This window comes from Patiria miniata, unplaced genomic scaffold (genome assembly GCF_015706575.1).
Source record: "Patiria miniata isolate m_02_andy unplaced genomic scaffold, ASM1570657v1 HiC_scaffold_5, whole genome shotgun sequence".
Lineage (NCBI taxonomy): Eukaryota > Metazoa > Echinodermata > Asteroidea > Valvatida > Asterinidae > Patiria > Patiria miniata.
Window position 1 is genome coordinate 2,253,106 of NW_024037072.1, and position 21,334 is coordinate 2,274,439.

At 41.1% G+C, this 21,334-nt stretch overlaps 1 protein-coding gene across 1 annotated transcript; it reads right to left on the reverse strand.

Annotated features, from left to right (window-relative positions):
- Nucleotides 1-55: 55 nt before the first annotated feature.
- Nucleotides 56-20,261, reverse strand: LOC119740562 (synaptotagmin-10-like). Its single transcript, XM_038215906.1, has 5 exons — nt 20,192-20,261; nt 13,432-14,303; nt 10,202-10,322; nt 5,753-5,924; nt 56-4,479 (listed from the first exon to the last, which is right to left on the reverse strand). Exons 1-5 carry the CDS (start codon nt 20,259-20,261, stop codon nt 4,272-4,274), a joined length of 1,443 nt encoding a protein of 480 aa, XP_038071834.1. The 3' UTR covers nt 56-4,271.
- Between the last annotated feature and the right edge of the window lie 1,073 nt (nt 20,262-21,334).

Genomic DNA, 21,334 nt, shown 5'->3' on the forward strand with positions numbered 1-21,334 from the left:
ACAAAATCGTTTCCCACCCATTTGTACATTTCATCAGTCCATCAGAAACAACAAGTACATTATATTAGCAATTTATTCTCGCATTCTTATTACAACATCCAGTGGTATTTTTTGATAGAAAATATTACATCAGTGGTCATATTCAACTTATACTCTAATATTTATAATCGTTTAATATAATTCAGTAATTACACACAACACTGTTCATGTTTGACCCTTATTTCTCACGTCTGAAGGTCAGAACAGTTGAAGTCTTCAATCTTTATACATGTACTTCACTCTTTTCCTCTCCATTTTGTAAAAGATGGGTATTTCGAAAATTGTCTTGTCTCCGGCTTCAGCTATACTGTGCACGCTTCGTCAGAAACATAAAGGTTTCTTGTCGGAACTATGGCGTGCAAATTTAACATTTAACCCTGAAATAGAAACATCTCTGTTTTAATAGAGACATATCTATCTCCAGACGAGCAAAGTTAATACTATTTAATCCCGAAAATATAGATCTCTCAATTAGAAATGGAGATATCTCGATTAGAAATGGAGATATCTATATTTTGGGACAAAATGTTAACTTTGGCACGTCTGGAAATAGAGGTATCTCTATTAAAATTGAGCTTTCACTATTTCAGAATTAAATGTTAAATTTGAAAGCCAAAGTGAACCCATTGGAAACTCGGAAAACCGTGGCTTTATAATGGAATTTGATGATCCTGGAGCAAAAAACCCCAAATTGATTCCTCAAAGTCAGGGGCCTTAAATCTCCCGGAGGCGAAGCTGCAGACGAAGCCGAAGATTCGAAAAACCCTCTTTGATATTAATACCGTAAGCCAGTATACATTTTAAACTCTATGCAACTTCCCCTTTCCAAAACTCTGTTGTAAATCTTATATGTAAATAATAAGTGTTTATGATCTTTGGTGTTTGTGTTAAATTCAGATTTTGCCTCTCATTATTGTAAAACAAAATGAAATACATTTTCTTGTTCTTTTTCACCACGAGATTTTTGGAGTACACAGGGAAAAATGAGGAGAATATTCCCATTTCATACTGAGTTCACTCTATAAAAGTTCTAATGTACAATTTTCATGGATTAAAAAAAAAAAAAATGCATGTGAATAACACAGTCCTGCATGAAGACTGATTTATTTGTTTCATATACTAAGTGGTCATTAAGAACTTGAAAGTACAACAGCGGTGTTGAAAATGTCAACATAGATGGAAGAAGGTGCACGAACTAAAAGCCCTTTTTAATTGGCTGTTTCCATTTTGAATTTTTCATAATTGACCCTGACCGCACCCCCTATGTGCACAATTTGCAATAGCCTATGGTGTATACTGTCTTAAAGACTGATATCCTTCCTCTATTTTAGTGGATATTACCGAATGCCTGGCTTTAACTTTTTCATAGACTCCAGCTGATTGGCCAATTACAACTATTACCCTTTTTAAAGCAAAAGGCATAATGACATTTGTGTTTCTTCAATACACATTTGATAACAATTTATATTATTTGTTAAAATAATAGATGTACAAATACATTGGTATAAACTATTATTAAAGACACATTAATTACATATTATATCATCTCTTACGTGGTGTATTTAAAAATTCTGAGTACTCGGATGCAGTAGCTTGTACAATTTATACAGTGCATTGTCTTTCGACAAAGAATACTTTGGTTATTTACAATATAATATAATATTTTAGATTTTTGACTTTTTACATTCAACTTGGTCTTGCTGGAAACTTGTACACTTACAAGGTGGGTTATTTTCTGAGAAACAAATCTGAGAACTTACATTTCATTTTTGTTTTAAATATGTACATGATGCAAGATTTCTTAAAGATTTGAACTGGTTTGATTTGGTCTTGTTGCAACGAAGACTGTTATGAAGACAAGAAGCTGCCAAAAGAAGATAACATCACCGGCCCTCATAAACTGATGAGTATCGGAGGATTCTGGACTTCATTAGGGAAATGTCCACAGTGGACATTGGCGTAAATTGAAGATAACGTTTGACTTGTGATATCAAAAAGGTCAGACAGTGTGACCCCGTTTTAAGAAACCCACTACGATAACGATCTGGTATCCATATGAACAGATAACAAATCTGAGAACTTACATTTCATTTTTGTTTTAAATATGTACCTGATGCAAGACTTCTTAACGATTTGAACTGGTTTGATTTGGTCTTGTTGCAACGGAGACTGTTATGAAGACAAGAAGCTGCCAAGAAGATAACATCATCGGCCCTCATAAACTGATGAGTATCGGAGGATTCTGGACTTCATTAGGGAAATGAAAGCCATTTGTAACACTACAAATACATCTGCGAACCTATACCCAATATGCTAATCGTGTAACTCCACGGTGGACATTGGCGTAAATTGAAGATAACGTTTGACTTGTGATTATGTTTACTTGAACTCCAGTGTCGTTAGCTGTTAAGATTTAAGATATCAAAAAGGTCAGACAGTGTGACCCTGTTTTAAGAAACCCACTACGATAACGATCTGGTATCCATCTGAACAGATAGGTTGGAACAGTTGGTGAGAAGAAATTAGTGCATTTCTTTTAGTTGCAATGACCAAAATGGCAAACCTGCACTGAGTTAATATTCCAGCTCTCTTCTAATATTTGTACTCTAAACGTCGTTGAACGTCTTTTCTTCTATTGTTGTCTTTTCTTTCATTCTGGAATGTATTTTGATGTTCGTTTGTTTGTTTATTTTTTTTAACTTAACATTTGGGTCTTTGATAACGGTTTTGGATGCAGTTGTCATCCTACTTAGTGTCGAGTTTCCGTAATCATGTGAATTCAATTATTACCCTTGACGTAACCGGAAATATTAATAATTTCCTGAGAATAAGCTCAATAATAACCTTAAAGTCCATCTTAGATTCCATACCGTATCCCTTCCATTCATATTTAATGCCTTTCCGCCGAGGATGCGATTAATTATGCATCGAGTCTCTTAGATCAAAAATTGTGGATTATAGGCCAGAGGCCCTTCTCGGCTTTCATGCAGGTCTCGTTTGACCAGGCCCATCTATCTAATTGCTTCCTTGCAACTGCAGTGTGTTCCTCCATGTTTGTTCTGAATAACAACATGCGTTTGTTTAAATCATGAACATGAAAAACCAGCCTATTTACATGAAAGAAGGCATTCCATTTATGGTACCAGTTTGACCTGATTAAAAAAAGTATTAAGTAATCACTATTCACAAATCACGTAGCACCATCACACGCGTACATAACTATCTGTACATTGTGCAGAAATTACGCTTACTCCATCCAGATGATTTTGCTGTGTGCCCAACTCTATGAAAAAACTATAGTTTATACGCTAAGTAGTACAAATTAAACTTTTTGGATATTAAATCGTATGGGCTATCTTACAAATTCCTTCGACTAATATAATAAAAGCTAAGATTTGGTCGATGGTAGATACACGGCTGTCCTCCATTGATTTAAGAACGTTTCTGTTACTGAGTCATGATATATGGGTAGGAGTAGGTCCCTATATACACAATATGCGTCAATACTGGTTATTTGACTGGGGACAAAGAGAAGCCTTTTTAAGCTACAATTTCAAAAGATAACTTGTTTCTTTAAGTCATAAAGAATCTTGTTAAAAGCCTTTGCAAAAAAAAATATTTGTTTTACATGAACGTTAGATGTTCTTTACGCATAATGACAAAAGGCAACGTTGCTGACAAAAACTGGATTTAAAAGACACAGCTCGGGTTATGTTCTTTGTGATTTGTACTTTGGTAACACAAATTAATCATGTTTATAACCCTGCGCTTAAGTTATGTACATTCCTATACGCATTCGGTATTGTTTTAAAATAAAGCTCGCACAGTTTCTCAATGTGTGCGTTCAAAGGCAAGAAATGAACCAATCGAGTTGATAAAGTAGACACCAAATTACGTGCAGAATCACTGTTAAGGTGCAGTACGTGTGCAATGAGTACAAAACTCGCAAATTCTTCAAGTCGCGATGGACTACTACATTCCAATCACTCCTGGACTCGTTTTGGGACTTTTGGAAGAGCTTTCCCATTGGCTAACCATCATCACGAAGCACAAAACGACTCTCATGTTCCTCTCCAATTACCGGAACCAACGTCACCTCATTGGAGAGAAGCTCTACCTAAAGCAAGGTACCAAATGGATGTTCCTCATCACCTGGTACCCGCTGTACATGGATGGAACTATAATGATTCCGGGGGTTACAGGACCTCCCCGGGGCAGGACTCGGGGTACCTTCACTCGACGGACTGCTGTGGTGTCATGCATCCCTTCATGGAGGAAGTCACCGACGCCGCGCTCAAGGAAGGCGAAGACTCCTGTAGCTGGTACCAGTGAGCGATCTGCTTGCGTGGCGATGCCAACATCTCCTCCCAATGCTCTTTACCCTGGCCGAATGAGTTGGGTCCGACCTCACACACGCCGATCAGCTCGCTGTGACCCACCCTGAATTTTTTTTTGGGGGGGGAGAGGAACAAATAAGAAGAGTTAGTAAAGGTTTGTAACATGCGACAGGAAAAAAAACTACTCCCATCTTGTATTGGACAGCCACTTTGGAAATTGAAACTCTGTAAAAAAAAAATGGCCGTTTGAAGACAATGATCATTGCAAATGAACTCGACTAGATCGGTCTCAGCTTTTTGACAACTCCTAAACCTGAACCTATAAATCTTATCCCAATGGGTTTGCTTCAATTCTTCTGACATTTTATCTCGGCCCGGTCAGTCCCAAACAGATTTTAATTCCGCTCTACTTGTCGAGGACGGGCCTGGGGGAAATTCCCAGTACCATTTCCAATCACTTCACGGACATGTGATTGTTGGGGGCTGAACATAAACGAGAGATTACTAGCGCCAGAAATGATGTCCTTTCGATTGCTGCGAATAAAGATGATTCCATAGTCCCGGTGGAGATCGTTTCGACCTCGATCAGGTTGGTTTTGTGGAAATTTACAAAAGCGACATCAAATAAAAAAAACAAAAAAGGCAGAAGACCTTTTGAAAACTGCCATGATAAATTTCTTTGGGCTTTCAAATTTCAATTTCACTTGCACCAAAAACTGTTGATTGCTCTCTTTATATATTTTATTTGTTCTCTTTATCCATAAAGCTTTTGATTTAAACTTAAAAATTGGGGAGATGAGCACATATATATTATGCATCAGCATGCATTATACATCTGTAAGCATGAGATCTCAAGATCTGCCCCTTGGCCGACGACTCGTGTTATTCAGGTTTACAACGAAGCTGAATTTTGAACTTTTGAGAGTCTATCGGTAATTTTGATCCTCACCGTAAAAAGCAGCAAGTTTACTTGGAATGAATTGAATATTTACTTTGAATGTTTTCTAGGTCAGAAATATCCAAACAACCATCGCTGAGTTAGCCAAAGAAAACATATCAGATATAAGACCAAAAGTATTCCAAAAAAAGGTTGGTATACAATTACTGTGTCAAATTTAAGAAACCCTTGCTTTTTGATATTGGTAATTATTTCCTTTACCAATTGGACTTTTTCTTCTGATGTTTGACCCAGTGGTAATTAGGGTTTGTGACTCATGATCAGAATAGTAATATTTTTCATTCGTTTCATGCTACTGAAACCGGAGATAAACGCCGGCCTGATGGGCTACACTGGCTCGTGACAGACTTTACTTTATACTTTACTTCTACGTTTATGATAATTGATTAATGGAGTTACCATAATGTGATTGACCTACCAGTCATAATCAACCACGGCTACGACAAACAGGATGCTGTCCATGCTCTCCGGCATGACGTCGAATACCATCGCCTCGTTGTAGACGGGGTTTAGGGTGTTCTTCTTAACCGTTGTCTTCTTCTTTTTGACCCGCTTGCCTTGGCTCACCATCGATACCTTCACGTACGGATCTAAACAGAACCAGAAAAATCACGAAGATGCTCAAGACGAATTAAGCTTATGCAATTAGGACAACGTGGTTGATAGCCATGCAACGGGCAACTCTTGTCTTAACACTTCACTTAAAGAACACATTTTAATTGAATGAACACATTTTTAGCAAGCTTTGTTTGATAAGAAATTGTTTTTAATGCGACCAACTACGTTCAGTAACAATATGACACCTCTAATGCGTTACCTTTCAAGCACACTTGTGATGAAAGAAAAATAATTAAAGAAAATCACTTAATTAAACATCCTTGATGCTTTATTGAACGTAGTAATTCTTAATTAACGAGGTTTACTGATTGAAAATCTTAATCAACCCAACATTTTGATATTTCGTTGTGCATCCCCTAGTCTGAGCATCATTCGTTGTTCAACGGAGCCCGCAAGTTCCACCTCAACGTCTGATATGATAATTATATGTGAGCATTGCAAATTATATCCGAACCCGCGCGCCAGCCAATCGGAGTCGACACTAGAAATTGTGACGTCGTTTCTAGCACAAAATCTGCCTAAGCTGTTGATTGGTCAATTTCGATGCCATGTTTTTGTAATACAACAACGGGTTACCGCATAGAAGGCGCCAGCTGAATGGTCCGAATCTCGAGGTCAAGACACAGTCTTGTTTTGCATAATTAGGCTAACCGCCGAATCTGCGCGCATAATCGCATATAATAGACGCTTGCTTTGGAAGTGGCCATTCCATAGATTACCGGACTGCATCTTCCGGCTACAAAACAGAAAGCGCTTATGTGGGAAACATGCAAAAAATCACAGGCATCTGCTTCAGAAAAAGCATTCGATTGAACTTCGCCCATTTGCGAACGGGCCGCTCCTCCGTCCGGCAGGGCATTGGCATCATGCGAAAGCAAGGCTAACAATACTGTCAGGTGTGATTCGAAGCGTGGGTGATGTGTCGATATGTCAACGGCGTCCGGCACTTCCGAGGGTCAACCCATACACTTTTGACGGCTAACTTGTTATGATTTCATTTTGCCTAGAGACGTGCATTGTTTGGACGTTATTAGGAATTCAAAGTGGAATGTCACCATTTTCTTTTATTCATGACATGATGTTGTCTTTTACAGCGCATTTGGTATCTGTTTCTTGTTCTCACCCGCTTTTAATATTTGACACAGCGAATTGATACCTCCGTTATGGAACTATATATACACATACCAATACAAGGTGTGTAGGTTTGTGCAAAGACCCTCTACTAAGAGTAAATGCATTTAGCCTCTACAGGATGAGTCAAAACAGCGGAACCCAAACCCCCAAAATTATATTTTATATTTAAAAAAAAATATGTAGCACCAAACATAATAATGACTAGAAAGCCAATTTCATAAGCTTCTTTTAGATGGAAAAAAATACTGAAATTGCTCAATCCGTTCAAAGAATATCACCATTTAAACACGACCCTAAAACCTTTTTCGTCCAAAAAATGTGATTTCAAGAATCGTTGTCACAATAATTGTCTTCAAACATCACCAGCGATAAAACCTCATTTTAAAAGTTGAAAATATTCAACAAAGTCCTTTGAAGGCCCGTCTTTAAAAAAAAGTGGGTTTATAAATCATACCGTTTGCCTAACCAGTCAGAACACACAATAAACTGCTTTTTTTTTGGGGGGGGGGACAAAACAGGTTTTAGGGTCATGGCGTTTAAATGGTGATATTCTTTCTATCTAAAAATAGCTTATGAAATTGACTTTCCAGACATTATTATGTTTAGTGCTACATGATTTTTAAATATGAAATATAATTTTGGAAGTTTGGATTCTGCTTTTTTTTTACTCACCCTGTATGAAGAGTTTAGATTTCATTTCCTTGGAAAACAATAATTTATGACCATTTGTTCTCAAAACTATCCATGAGCGTGAACTGCATGGACAACAGGCATATAGACCAGTGGCGCACCCAGGATTTGGTGGGTTTTTTTAGGGGGGGGCTCAATTTTTTTTCAATAAATGTTGCCCAAAATGTTTGGCCGCAGAAAAAAATTGAGGTTTTTTTCGGGGGCGGACTATTTTGATGTTGGTGGCGCCACTAAGTACACCCCTATTATACTACTCGAAAATAGGCCACACACATATCACCAAGGTAACATCGCGGGACTAACTCCCCCCCCCCCAAAAAAAAACCGACAACCTCTTGGGGGGCTCAAGCCCCCCCCCCCTCCGACCCCCCCCCCCCCCCCCGGTGCGCCACTAATATAGACGAATTTAAGATTAAAAAATATGAGCCGTTGAATAAACGTTGAATACCTTGCCTGTTTGCCTATTAAAAGATTTTTTTAAATATTTTGTTCGGATTTAATATTCCTCTACATACAGTGAGACCTATGCAAATCATTTTATAAAAAAATACACTTCTTTAGTTCTTCTGGCTAGTTAATCTGCAGAGGCGAGGCCACTGTCCTATTCGTTATTGTGTATTTAAAACAAATATTTGCAATAAACAATTGTACTCTCTCTAAGTTCTCGGTTCCCGACCGCATCAGTGGTTGTTTTTCTGCAGATCAAACCATATTATTTTCCCAAAGGTGCAATACATTGATCGCAAAACTGTATAATGAATTTTGCTCTTTCTTTTCTGAAAACGATTCATTCGATACAAACATCATCCTGGGTGATTATTTGCCAAAACAAACCCCCACATTTTGTTTTGAGTATCATATGTCACCCTGTTAATCAAAGAAAAACAAAAACCGCAACAACATATTTTTTTCCATATTAGCAAGTCTCAAAAATATCAAGTTGTTCCCCCGCTACCTGGAAGTCATATTACCTATTAATGATTCGATTTTTTCCCTCCCCAACATCGACTCTATTTCAAGATAATATGCAGACATTTACACAAGAATAACAAGACTTGGTTGACACAAGTGACGTCGCTCTGCTTCGCCCGTCAACTCGCGTTTCCCGTCGGTGTTATGACTGTTTAATTTCGGTGCCTGTGGAGTGCTTCCACCGTATACCCGCCCCCGAGGGCCGGTGTGGGGTATGTCATCAACCATTCGATAAAGCTTAATGTCTCCTTTGCAATTTGACTTGGGTATAAAATTCATTAAATTGGATGAGGTGCTCTGCCTTTATTCTTCCGGCGCTACTTAAATTGATGGATTTTAAAATGAACCGTCAACTATCTTTGCACAGGTAAAACAAACCAAAAACAAACCACAGGCAAAAGTACTCTCAATTTGTTTTTTGAACCTCACGTGCCTTGTTTGCCGGTTGACCTTGACCTTGTTTGCCGGTTTCTGTGATTTTACGCACAAATACCAGTTTGGTACATATTTAGTCATGAATAAATGACATAGAGAAAGATATACAGCTTGACAAACATGTGTTCGAAAGCTCATGTTCCACTATCAGTGAATTTCGGTGTTATTTTTAACCCTATCAGAACCGGGGTATTTTGGGGCTTCTCAATATGCAACGGCCGTTTATCCTAAAATTTAGCAGGGATGTCATTGTGTGCCGGTAATCTATAATATGGCATGATTCGGTTGTGCTGCGGTCACCACAGGAGGGCGCTTTAATACTGTATTTTTGCCCCCCCCAAAAAAAATTTTGTTAATAATTTCTACATTTTTCAATCAAATGCCTTCAACTTTTTTTGTAGCTACATTATCATTTTTTTTTCGTGATTTTTTCGCAAAATATATTTTCCCCCAAACCAAATCGGCATACAAAAAATCATACGTATTGTACGTATTCCTGCACGAACGGTCAAAAAAGTACCCCAAAACAAAGTAATAGGGGGAAAAAAGTGAAATTCATGTGACCATGAATTTTAGTCTAAATTGTAAATATGCACAGGATTGGGCAAAGAAAACATGGTTTTGCCCCACAAAAAAATCCAAAAAAAAAGACCATATTGACCCCCGATAAACGTTAAGAAAAGCCACCAAATGTTATGCCGATCGGCCGAACAAGACGTTTTAACAAGACGCTATATGCAACAAGACGTTTCATAAGGGTCCTGATAGGGTTACACCAAATGAAAGGAGCGCGCGAGGAGCCTCGCTAATGACTTTAAAGGAAATAGGACAGGGCGGGGCGGGGCGGGGCGGGGCGGGGCGGGGTGGGGCGGGGCGGGCCGAGTGGGTGGGTTGGGCTTAGCTAGCTGGGTACATCCCATCGATAATGAAATGACAAACACAACAGAAGGGGAAGGAGAGTAGGTGGGTAACATACTTCTCCTGGATATTGATACACCGATTTGGACCTACACTTTACCTGAAGCTCCCGTGATATCCATTGCCTTCAGGTTCCTTGCCTTGATGACAGTAAGTGTTAGCCTGCAGGCGGTCGGTAGGTAACATAGCGAGAACATCACTTCTCCAAGGTCCGCTTTCTCCTGGCAGATAAGAAAAAAAATGGGGTAAAAGGTCTCTTCTCCGCACACATTAATTTTAATCGAGTTCGAAGGAGTAAGAAAACGTAAAGGTTTGCAGAAGGTTTATCACTTAATCTTCAGTTCGTGTGGAACCATCTGTTTTGCTATCAGGTGTTGTAGACGTGGAGTATATAAGTAACGAGGACTGTCATCGAACGTCGCGGTGCATCAGCCGAATCTATTATTGTTTATGCGCGCGTTGCACTGAGAAAGGTGATTGAACCAATTTGTTTTCTTCAAGAACTTCGACCGTGACAAGATTCATTCGTTCGCGATCGGCCCTGCCTGTCACCCAATCAGTAGGTTGCCGTAGTGACAAGCTTCTGTAAATAGGCCTATGCTGTCCTGATGTAAATCAGTACAGCACGGAAAGAAATCTGCTTGCATTACCAAGATTGGTAAAAAATTGGTATGAAAATAATATGCCTACTTAGGCCTACCAACGCTTAATGTTGGAAATCAATTAGACTGACCTACCCCCGGGTTCTCGTAAAATAGGTGTGATATTTTGGCTAGACAGGTGTATTGTTCTATGCACTTTACTTGCGACGCACCCCTCACACACTCCACGACAAGATACAAACAGCAAACTTAGGTAGATGTGCCGATATCTTCGCTCAACTGCCAAGGGCCCTAATATTTACAGAAGTTTCCCAAGCGAACGGATACGGTTAGTGCGCAGGATATGTCATCGGTTTGTGTGATCTTGTGACGTCATACGCAACTCTCTATCCGCTATGCGTGTACACGGCACGGGTATTGCAAGACACCCGTCAGTGTGAAACACATTATAGTAAATTGTCGATATTCACCCTATTTTCTGAAATTTATTCTCGTATGATTTGACTGAAAGAGGATGAATTTCTGAGCATCAAAATTAAGTTTCAATTTGTCTGTGGTACAAAGCAGGCTTAGCCGCAGATACGAGTTTCATGCTGCCATTTTTGGATTAGGGCCTACTACTTTCATTTATTGGAAACAGTCCCGATACGATATCCAAGCGTATGCGCACGCGTACTCGATGCCAAACACAACATCATGGTCGATTACGATTATGGATACCTAGCGTATCCGTTCACATATCCGCTTGGATGCGAAATCTACCTAATCTCTGATCTTTCAAAGTAGCGTTTTCAATTTCATAAATTCCCGCATTTCAGAAGAGATAATAAATCCGCGGGGTACTTTACTCCAAGATAAGATCATATAACTTCCGAAGGGCTGTTTAGACCGCAATTAAGCCGAATTACAGTACATGACACAAAGCTCACTTGCACTGCAGAGTATGAGCGACCTACATTTGCTTCATGGAAAAAAGAGCAAGGCAGAAAAAAAGAGCGTATAAGTTGTTTAAAAAAAAACCCAGTTATTTTCGTGTCCCGTTCTGTCTTGATGTATCATCTCGCTTTGCGACTCCTCATCAAATGGCAAACATGGAGGCCTCACATCAAATATAACATCGACGCTTTCACGTGGACTAGAGATCAAAACATACTAGGGCATTTTTCTGAGAGTAAATAAAGTGAGATTAGGGAGAACAGTTCGTGTGGGTGCTATGTCAACACGTCGCGGTTGTCTCCATATAGGAGAAGCATGGCTTTCTCACGTGGGTGTATGAGACAACGTACGTGTATGGCTCGCCTCGTACCCTCAATACCGCCCAGATAATTCCTTTGTCAAACAAGCATTCTAGAAGTCTGTCTGCGTACAGCTCAAAAACATAATTACGTGTACTACTACTGGGACCGTAGTCGGATTTAATAAAAACTTTCTGCATTTTGCAAACTTGGCACGTATTCTGAGCACGAGCCTAAAGCTAAATCCAAATCGACGAAAAAATCAAGGTACTTCTCCGGTAAATATGCAGAGCGGAGCTTCGCAGGTCAGCAAGCGCCAATAGGGCTTGATATTGGCCCACCGAGATGACGGCGTGCGCACGGTGCGGACTACAGCCGGGTAAAACGGGGATCTGGCAGGATATGGGTCGGTGATTAAATTTCGCCGTCTTCACGGTGAAGTCAATGGTTGTCTAACCTCTCGTGCACGCATCCCGGGGACGGGGATTAAAAGGGCTTTAACGACCTCAGACCCCTAGTGCTGTGCGAAGGTTTTTTTTTTTGAAGATGAGATGAATAACGCGGCCGCTCACGAGAGAAAGGGAAAATGCAAGGTCTATTTTTTCGAATGAAAGATTGATAATTACCAAGTAGCATGAGCCATTCCAATCGATACCACTTCGGAATGTAAGATTTTCAGGTGCAATGAGATGGCGAACATATTTATTGTGTATGTTCAAACTGACGCAAACATGGAAAGTTGCGTGCATTGTGTGGCAATAATTAATGAAATGACTCTGAATTCGTTCGTGCGCACATTTTTGTGGATGTGCACGGCAACGAAGTAATTCTAGAGCAAACGACACGATTATTTATAGAGCCTACAGGCGTCGCCTGACAGATTTGAATGGGGGGGGGGGCAACAACCTTGTTAACAGAGCACTCCGCGATTGAAGAAATCCACTCAGATCCCCCTCCCCCGGTTATCCGGCCGCCGCAAAAACAAAACAAAAACATCAACAACAACTAATGAGGGCACCGAGCGATGATCTTTTCGACACTGTTGGACACTAAGATGGAGTTGTTTTTTTTATGGCATAATTACCAACAGACACACGATTTTGCCAACAGTACAATGTTTTTGTCGACACAAATTGTTAATGGGGGTGAGACGCCTGTTTTAAGAGTGGACGCTAAAAAGCTCATAAATAAGGTTAGTGAACAATACACCATTGGACAGGTATGGTTTGGTTCTGTTGAAGGATTTTCATGTGGTTCAGTTGGCCACTTCCAAAATCGCCGAAATCTTATACCTAAAAATTAAGGGCCTATTTAGTTGGCCAATTAACTGTTATTTCACCTTAAGGTGGATTCTTGAAATACGCAACCGATACAAGCAGGTTCAGTATGTCTGCTGCCCTCAAGAGCTTCATTATGCCCCATGAAAATGTTTGCTACAGTCCCGTTACATAATTAACAGATATGGTAACTAACACGGACTGGAAGTAACTGACCTGTGCTGAACATTTGATGACATCTTCCTCGAAGCGCTCTCCTTTGACGAGGTCTCGGTCATGACCCAATAAGTTCGTGATCGTCACCTCACCGATCAGATCATGCCGCGAAAACCGATCGAAATCATAAACGGTGAATTTCAGCGTCTTGTCTGGCAGGTCGTTGTAGGGCACGTTGAAGGTGAACTTCTCGTCAAAGTACGGGTCGCAATTCTTCCGGTGCACCTTCGTTTGGTACTTCTTCTTTCGGTCCGCTGGGTACAGGTGGATTTTAACATAGGGGTCGGAAGTTCCCGAGAAGTCTTTAGCGGGCAAACCAGAAGCCCGGTCGATGTGGACGTGCAGAGACTCCGTAGGGTGGTCGTACTGGAGCGAGAAATAGAGTTTACCGCACCTGTCCGAGTCCTTACCACCCCGATCCTGGGAGCTGTCACGGTACAGCTCGGGCCTCAGTGCACCCAGCTGTGGCTGTTCTTTCCGGTGGACGTTCTTGACGGAAAACTCGATGTTGGCGAGGTTGAGCTGCAGGGAGAGCTGGCGTTGTCGCTTGAACGCCTCCTGCCGTACCCTCTGCGGTAGCAGCGGCACCGTCGCCTGGCGGGGCAGCACTTTGAGCGGGGAGGTGATGGGGCTACCCGGGGCTCCCGGACTCCCCGCGCCGTCCTTCCCGTAGCTCATTCCGCTCTCGTTCTCAGAGTCCGAGTCGGCCTCGTAGCAGACTTTCCGCTGGATGGTGTAGGTCTCCGTCTGCGCAACTCGGTTCTTGAACCTGCGCGCGCAGACCACCGCGAGGAAAGCGATGACTAGGATGAGTGTGGTCAGAGATACCGGGATGGCGATGGTTTCCAATGGAATGCCTGTGCCGCCGCCTCCTGTGGGTAAGAAGCAAAATCAGAATCATAAAAACATTCTGTCCAATCAACGGCGGGTAAAAAATCCCGGAGCAAAAGGGAGATCCTCACCGAGTTCCTCGCTGCGCAACTTGGGCCGCAGATTCGTATTTGGTCAATAATATAACATGCCGGCTGAATTGTCTCGATCACCAAATCCGAAGGCAATTAGGATTAATTTCAACATTGCGCCAGCTATGGCGGTGTGTTGTGACGTTTTAATTTCTTTTGATAGTAGAGAAAAACAGACACGCTATTAATAGGCACCGGTATAAAGCCTATGGATGCTGTCAAAAATGTTGAATCAAAAACAGTAGAAACGGACATAATACAAGATTTTTGGGGGGAAAACTACAGTCAAGACTGATGAACATGTAGAAGCTTGTAGATGCCACAAACCCCGGGGAAATACAAACATCTTCACCAATCACAACGATAAACCATGCCTGCTGATTGCGGACGGTGGGGGAAAATGAAAATGCGGCGCAGCGCACTGGCTCCCTATATAATATAGTGAATATCCCGCAACTACCCAGCAATTCCACAGAAATGATTATGCTCCCTTTTATGAACTGCAGACTCCGTTGACGAACGCCCACGCACAATTCAACGCGGAAATGCGGTGGGCTGAAATTGAAGACAATACAAGAACCAGGAGATATCCGGGACGAGGATACAAGATCGCCTAACAAAAGCACCGAGCGCCGTACTGTACATGTTCCATAATAAATTGACCACTTCTAGCTTGCAACTGAACTCTTCCTTTTACAAGATATTTCCGGAATCTTTTTTTTTTTGCGGTACGCATTACTGCCGTTCAGTTAAATGCTGTAGGCATAATTGTTATGTGCGCCTCATAACCTCATTTTGATCAGAACGGGGGATTCATTAGTTTAAATATCAATAGTTTTAAAAAGGCAGAACACAACAATCCCCCTTTTGTCCAAAATTCCAAGCTGCCTTGATTCCACTGTATTGCCATTACATAAGGATGAGCTGGAATTCACGAGAGACCAACGTCAGCAGATTTATCATATTTTTTTCTTTATCATTTTAGCATACGGTTTTCGTTTCATAAACTTCGGAGGTGCACTGACTTCATCTTCCCCGGCCTGTGCAGAAAACGAGTTAAGCTAAACGAGGTATTTACGACACAACCAAAAGCCGGGAGGCACATTTTTATATTAATTTCTTTCCTTTTTAAGTTTACAAGTGCAAGAAAACTCTGAAATTCACATGTCCAATACCTCACCAAAACCGTGTTGATGAGAAGTAATATTCACAAGGAATTCACAATTCCTCGCTGTCAATAGGGAGGAAGCGTATCACGAGGTCAACGAACGCAGACAAATATCTTGGCTGACCTGGGCATCTGTGTGGATTGATGTCACTTCTGCCCACCAAGACCTACAGGATGTAGGAGATTACGATGACTTCAACTCGGCTAGGCTCATATTCTAAAGTCCCCCCCCCCCTCCATTAATGCTGGCGCGACTCTGTGTCCATGCTTTTTGCGATATGAAACTTTTGAAATCATCACGATGCCTGTCCCTCTGATTTCCCTGGGAGAAATCAGATGTCGCCCCGAAGGACCTTCGAATTGTGGATGTACTGCGAGCAACATTGCAGAGTTGAGATTCGGAGGGAACTGATATTTGACAATCAGGTGAAAACAATGTTGGAAGTTCAGTTTCAATTGGTCAGTTTCAACGGCAGAACTTTCCATGCACACGCCAGCCACAAATCAGAAAGCGAATTTGACACATGAAATTGCTGCCGTCGCGTCCTGCATTTGCATTGATTTCAATAATACGCCACGATTCACGAAATGTATTTTGACATGTAGGCCTAGCCTATACTTCCTCGTAGAACATTTTAAGGGGATGAATTGTCTACTTAAATTCATTTATACTCTGACCCCGAAATTGCTATTATTGAAGAAAAGTAAACGGCAAAATAAGACGCATGCGCCCGCTGCATTGGTACCACTCTACACTGAAAAATTACCTGGGTTAATTATACCCAAGCAAGGGTAAAAACTGCAACTACCCAAAATTGGGTTGTCCTTTACCCAATTGTTTGGGTTAGAATTTCCGTTAAATTCAACCAAAACTTGTGGTCATACAAGACCAAATTTAATTTAGTCTGATATATGACCACAAGGTTTGGTTGAATTCAACAGAATTTTTAACCCAAACAATGGGGTAAAGGCAGGCGCGGATCCGGGGGGGGGGGGGTAAAAAACCCCAGCTCTGTCAAAAAAAAAATCCATAGAAATTCATGAAAACATTTCGAACCCCCCCCTGCTCTGACACCCATTTTTTTTGTAATGGTAATAATGTCTGCCTTTGCACAAAATACGGACCAAGCCAGCTTGGTTAGGGGGTATTTGTACACTATTGTGTGATCTACAATGTAGTGTTAATAATCGTTGGATTCCTACAGCGCCCCCATTGAAAGTATTGTACGAGCCCCCCCCCCCCCCCCCTTTGATTTTCGGAGGCCAAGTGTCCGGAGAAAACAAACCCTATCTACATTTCAGATTTTTTAGCCGATGAACCCCCCCCCCCCGCGAAAATGCCTGGATCCGCCCCTGAAAGGACAACCCAATTTTGGGTAGTTGCAGTTTTCACCCTTGCTTGGGTAAAATTAAACCAGGCAACTTTTCAGTGTAGCTAGGAACGCAAACTATATTGAATTCGTCTTGCCAACAACTTAAAGCTGACGTTAAATCGGGTCTAAGACACGACGTTGGTTGAAGATGAGGTGCTCCTTCTATCTCCAAAACAAAACAGTAATAAATAGTTCATCTAAAAATGACAAACAAAATGGCTTTGGTCTGTATTGACAAAACTGTATTCAGCCTAAAAATGGAGCCTTTATATGAGAAGTGGCCCCTGCTCCTAGTTTTAGTATCGATTTTAATAGCAGCGCCGAGGAGTTTTCACATCTCTGCGACTTCAATAATGACTACAATCAAAGAGAGGAATGACAGGTTTTCTCCCGTACTGACTGGGTGATCGATGGTTGCGTGGGCGAGCGAAAAGCCCGTTCTCAAACGGCCGATTTTTCCGTGGACAGATACAAAGACCCGATAGACTGGTTGTCCGCCCCATCGACGCAGAAGTCTAATGATAAACGGAAGCTGTCGACTCTGGTCTGACTTCTTGTGTCGTGTGACGCATACAAAGAAGGGACCTCTGTTGCGAGTTAAGCAAGTTCACTTGATGACTTTAATCATTTCAAAGTCAGTGTATGATACAGTTTCAGTGCTGGGTACAACTCTCAGAAATTTGCCAACTTTTAATCTCATCTTCACTGCCCTTTTGCATTAATCACGTTCGATTGGACTCGTGAGTCTGCGGGCACATCTTTGTAAGCAAGATGATCAGAACTGCATCTTCAATTATCGGTAATAAACACAGCACGGGACACTACTTTATTGTGTCGAAATACAAATGGAATACTAATATTTAAAACTAATCCTTTTAGGCTGGGATGTTTTTACCGATCTGGGGAGAAAGTTTCCAAATTTAAACAGTCACTTGCATTCAAGAGCAAGCGTTATTTATTAAAAAGCCAAAGTCTATTCACATTGATGCCACTGCATGATATTGACTACACACAACTTTGAAAAAAACTTTTGGCAGGCGCCAGTAAGCCGCGTCTTACGAGGGGGCGTTCATCCTAAGAGACAGCCACCCAACTATATACCCATGCAACTCCAGCTAAATTGCCCGCAAACTATTCATTTTATGACCTATAAAACAGTCATGTCGAAATGACATCAATAAATAAATGAACATCGAGAATCACCCATTGCTGGGGTAAAATGACCGGGCACGGGGCATAATGACAGTACAGGCAAGGTTCCCCTAGCCCACGCTGATTACACCAGCCCTTTGGACTTAACTAAAACGGGTCATCAATGGAGCTAGAGCACGATCAGGATCGAATTTTTATTGAAAATGACATGATTACTATTAATGTCCGCAATTCGTCCTGAACCTTAACTTAACTATTTATCACTGGATTGCTGCGTGGGCACACATCGGCCGCACACAGAATAAATCTCCCCGTTTGATTCATCAGCTCACGCCCTGGAAAGCTTCATAAACTAATATAAAATAGGTCGCGATTCGCCGAGGAACATCACATGAGATGTTCAAAACAATGTTAAATTGAACTCGCGGAACAGCAAACAACGGCAAATAAATAAAGCTCGGCCCACAACGGTACAGCGCGTGGGAAAGGGTAGCTTTGTCGACAAGGTTTATTTAACTCGTACTCTTTAACCCACGAAAACAAAATCCCACCAATGACTCATTGTGAACCCTACGACTCCCTCCCCCGTTGTTATGTTCACGAACCATTCCGCGGCTCATCAAGAGAAAACACCCATATCCCTCGTGGTCATTGACGACCACGCCAAGGTTGATGCGAAGAAATCAAGTCTGGTCTCCCCCTCCGTGTTTCTTCTTTCTCTTCGAGGAAAGACACTTTCTTTTGTGATGTCCCTTTTAAAGACATGAAACGGATACCCGCAGAAGCAGGCTCACTCCCCCAACCGTTATTGTGTGCGGCATCATGTTGATCAGTGCAACATGGTTGTTTTTCTTTCTCCCACATTGCGAGGGGAATAAAAAAAACTAAAGGATCTTCCTTTGTAGATGGCCAAAGAAGACATCAAATCTGACAATCAGAGCAAAGAGTGCGGAACCCATACCGGCTCGACGCCCACACACCTGTAATGAAAAGAGGAAGGTGTAATCGAGCGGCCGTCGAGTTCGCTCTATTCAACCAGGCGGCTGAATCAAAATTCGTCTACCGTTAGCTATTTCATGATCGGAGTTCCACCAGTCTGAGATGGGAAAAAAGGTATTATAATCTTTGTCAGTAGCACTTATCAATTTCAACCCCCTTAAACAAACCCCGCCCTAACAACACACGTGTAAACTCATAACTATGACATGATGCCTAAGTTCTTACAGCGGTAGCAAGCTAATAATATATTTTGTTGAATTGGACACAAACAAAGGTTGTAACAATGTTATTGGACCGCTTTCATTAAGAGGAAAAAATGAATGTAGGGAGTTCACATTTCCATAAAAGGCCAAATGACACCAAAAAGAAGTATACTACTTGAATAATTTCTACTGAAACTACGAACCATTTTTTTCCATTCACATGAAACTACAGTGTACGTGTCCCAGAAAACAGCTGGGACGGACACATCAGCGGCCATTTCTAAACAAATATTCACGTGAGACTAAATTTTGTTTGACTGTGTTTTTATGCCGTTGGTGTTGTTTATTGCCTGCTGAAAAATAAACTGAATTGAATGAAAAGAATGAAAAACGAAAGCCATGCATGACTAGAAACGTTAGAGCTCCATAAAATCGAAATATACACATTTTGCGGCGTCAGCTTGTGCTGGTAAATTAGTGGAGATAGGAAGACCACGAACCTGTATCACGCACAAACACATTTTACATGCAAACAAGAAGAGACTATATGTATTTATTTCATTTCACACATTTACATGTAAATGTGTTATGAAACACTGTATATGGACTTATGGTCCACGGTGAGTCTTACAACAGCAGCTGAGCTGGATCTCACTGAACCACGAGACAACCCATTTCGTATTGGAGCTCAGGCCAAGGCGGATCAACCCTCACACCCACACACACTAATCAAGTAACGTTAAACGCGCCCCAAAAGCCAAAAGGATTGATCGCTCGATGCCCGGGATGAACCCGAAACTGAGATATGTCAAAGTGGCATCGATCCGGGATCTCGCCATGCAGAGGGGAAGATGCCATGTAAGAACGATTATGTAGGATCACCGTGTTATACCCACCGCCCACTGCAGGTGACAGTGACCGCACATTTGGTGTTTGGCTTGAAGCTATAAACGATAGGCCCAACGTAAACCATGGTCGCATCGAAGACATTTGATGAAAACACGTGATTATGTGACGGAGGATACACCTTATTACGTGTCCCGATCTGCCCGAGTAATGGTGCCACGGAATGAAAGGGGGCCACCTTGCAATAGTTAAACCACACATGGAATATGCTTGCAAACGGTACATATTTTTTTAAAAATAGATTTCAAAACTTTATCAGAACTACGTAATAAGGTTCAAAATACTTTAACAGTAACACAGACGCACCCAATCATTGATTCAATCTGCAGGAAGCCATTTTGTTTTCGTAGACTTCGCCAAACTAACCCTTTTCAAACTCTTGTTGGCAATAGACAACAAACTTTTGACTGTTCTCGCAAAATTTGGTTTGCGTAGAATGGATAATCCCAATATGAACCCATGTTGCGTGAATATTTTATTGTACCTTTCTTCATTGATTACACACAATTACCGAAGGTTATCTTAGTCTCCTAGAGTGACTACATGATATCTCATTGTTGGGTACCGAATCGTTCCTTAGTATAACTTTGGTTCAATAAAGAATGGATCCAAGATTTGATAGTGAAAAGAAGGATCTAAGATCTGATACTGAAAGGATGGATCTAGGGGAATAAAAGAATGAAAGAAATGTAATTACAACCACTGGTAAAAACCATTTCTTTTATGGAGCAAATGACTCGTTCAAGAAAGAAAAAACTTATTCTTTACCAGATGGAAAAAAATGCTTGCAAAAGCCTTTAAAGTTATATCTTATGCAGTTTGTCATTTTTTACTTACATTTTCGCAAATTAGTTTTACCGGTTTTACAAATGAAACATTTCATCGAAGCAGACTGGAATTTATAAGTAATTTACTTGCTTTCATTTCTCTTCACAAGTTCCAAACGTTAAGATTTTACCTCACTTTCAATTCAATATGGTGCATAAAGGCCCATGATTTTTATTTGCGGGATCAGGAAGCGATCTTGATCTCGTAAACTTTACGTGACTAACCGTATTTGACCCCTTGGTGGCAGCAGACAAAATACCTCTGAAACTGTTCTCTTGAACGAACGTGGGCGCTGTATCGACGCCATTTTGA

Coding starts and splice junctions, on each gene's coding strand:
- LOC119740562 (XM_038215906.1), bottom strand. CDS start 20,261: ATGGTTTACGTTGGGCCTATCGTTTATAGCTTCAAGCCAAACACCAAA. Junction 14,304..20,191: donor TGCGGTCACTGTCACCTGCA/GTGGGCGGTGGG, acceptor TCTTACCCACAG/GAGGCGGCGGCACAGGCATT. Junction 5,925..10,201: donor GGATATCACGGGAGCTTCAG/GTAAAGTGTAGG, acceptor GGTTCTGTTTAG/ATCCGTACGTGAAGGTATCG.